Raw genomic sequence first — 1,996 nt, 5'->3', positions numbered from 1 at the left:
CTTCAAAAGAAGCTTAGAATGCAAATAAAATCATATTCAGAAAAGCCTTAAATACATTCTTAGACCCTTAGATTTAAGGTGAAATACTTGACACAACCTGGTGTCTGCTTGTATCGCTAATCCTGATTTCAATTCTTGTGCTCATAATCACATAAAAACAAAAACATTTCTATACTCACACTTGTGGTTAGCATCTCGGGCCAACCATTTGCCTTTAGGGCAGTTGGTGGTGCGAATGATGCTAACTGTTTCCCCGTTCTTCACTGGCAGGTCGTTCTTGCGGACCTTGCTAGCCACCATCACCTTGGCATGGTACATGGGCTCCTCTTCTCCCGTCACCTAGAGTCAAATTTCAGAGAAGCGGTGGTCGGACTGATTTCAGAGCAGCTTAGCAGTGCATTGGTTACTGCTGTTCATTGACCATCATTGTGATATTATGATGTTCATTAAAATGCAGGATTTCCTTTACCTGACAGGTTCAAAGAGACCCCAATAACTACCCATCATGTGTTGTGGTCTTGCCCAGAACTTTCTGGTTATCCTTTTTTGACACAACTTCAAATACATATGGCTGTAATTATATTCCATCTCCTTCAATTGCTATTTTTGGAATATTATATATATTTGTTTCAGATGATTAAATCTCCTTGCTCACTTCCTGAAGGTCATGACCTTTTCCTCTCTTCTAGCTAGACACTCAGTTCTATTTAACTGGAGGGATGTTACCCCTCTGTCACACTGGATAGATTCAATGGATTGAAAATGTGACGCAGAAAATCAAGCTCAATTAAAAACTCAGATGCACCCTAAACAGCTCCATAAAGACATTTCATAAAGCACCTGGTGCACATTAATAATAATTTACCTGGCTATAACTATGGACTCATACATCTACAGTTGGTCTGTCTTATATGTGATTAAATACAATATGATGCATGTTTTTGTTTGCTTGGTATTTAGTTTTATTGGCTTTTTGGTGATGTTTGTATCTTTCTTTTCTTTCCATTTTTTATATTTGTTTATTTGTACCTTGAGATGATATGTAAATGTCTAGCAAAATAAAAATAGCAAAATATCTATATTAAAAAAAGCCAAATTTAATATTTTCAAGCAATTTTTAAACATGTCAAGCTAAATAAAAACTGAATAATGCAGGCCTTTTCAAAAGCGCACTAGAGAAGAAATACTGCTCTGCAAGACCGAAAAAATGATCAGCCTTACTTTGAACTTTTTTTTCATTTCATTTTCCTTCTTCTCCCTTTCTTTTTGCTCCTTCTTCTCCTTCTCCAGTCGCTGTTTCTCCCTCTTCTTCTGTTCTTTGTGGTCAGCAGTGTTGGGGCTTTGGCGTTCTTTACTGAAACAAATCGGACTGTTCAGTGGCAAAAAAAAGAAAACTTATCCTCTTTAAAGATTATTTGTACCACCTGGAAAATAAACTGAACCATATGCTAGAAAAAAACAGAATAAGAAAAAAACAAAAGCTTTGTTTTATATGTGAAAGCAGAGGGACCGGGGTATGGCGAGCTGTAAGAGAGGGGAGATGTCGAACATACCTGTGGATGTGATTATGGGATGAAAGAGAGTGTTCTCCTGATACATTGCCCCTGCAGTTTGATTACCACAGTAAGAGAAAAATCAATGGCTGCCTTCCATCTGGCAAAAGTCAATGTCAATGATAAAAAACAGGACTTCCATGTTTGCGAAAAGAACATACCACGGATTCCGCGGCCATATGTTGAGAGACGCCTCCTCTTTCTGCAAATAAACACATGCAATTTATCACAGATGATTGTTAAAGAGAGTGAATCACTTTGTTTCTGCACGGCACAGGATGCTTCTCTGACCATAAACTTAACTGTTCAATTATTAGTTACACACTAAAAATGATTATGTACTCACCTAGATTTAAAAAAAAAAAAAAAAAAAAGGCTTACCATAGGATGGTTATCAACATATGGATCTGTAAAAAGCAGTTAACAACACAGTTAGATAGGGT

General features: G+C 37.0%; 1 protein-coding gene across 1 annotated transcript; it reads right to left on the bottom strand.

Annotated features, from left to right (window-relative positions):
* Positions 1-179: 179 nt before the first annotated feature.
* Positions 180-1,954, bottom strand: LOC121963527 (FYN-binding protein 1-like; the record flags this gene model as incomplete). Its single annotated transcript, XM_042513813.1, has 5 exons — positions 1,935-1,954; positions 1,715-1,755; positions 1,554-1,604; positions 1,222-1,354; positions 180-339 (listed from the first exon to the last, which is right to left on the bottom strand). Coding segments are annotated over exons 1-5 (388 nt in total), but the record flags the coding sequence as incomplete, so codon positions are not given.
* Positions 1,955-1,996: the final 42 nt, after the last annotated feature.

The sequence above is a fragment of the Plectropomus leopardus genome, unplaced genomic scaffold, assembly GCF_008729295.1.
Source record: "Plectropomus leopardus isolate mb unplaced genomic scaffold, YSFRI_Pleo_2.0 unplaced_scaffold11579, whole genome shotgun sequence".
Taxonomy (NCBI): Eukaryota; Metazoa; Chordata; class Actinopteri; order Perciformes; family Serranidae; genus Plectropomus; species Plectropomus leopardus.
This window is presented reverse-complemented; position numbering and strand designations above follow the sequence as displayed.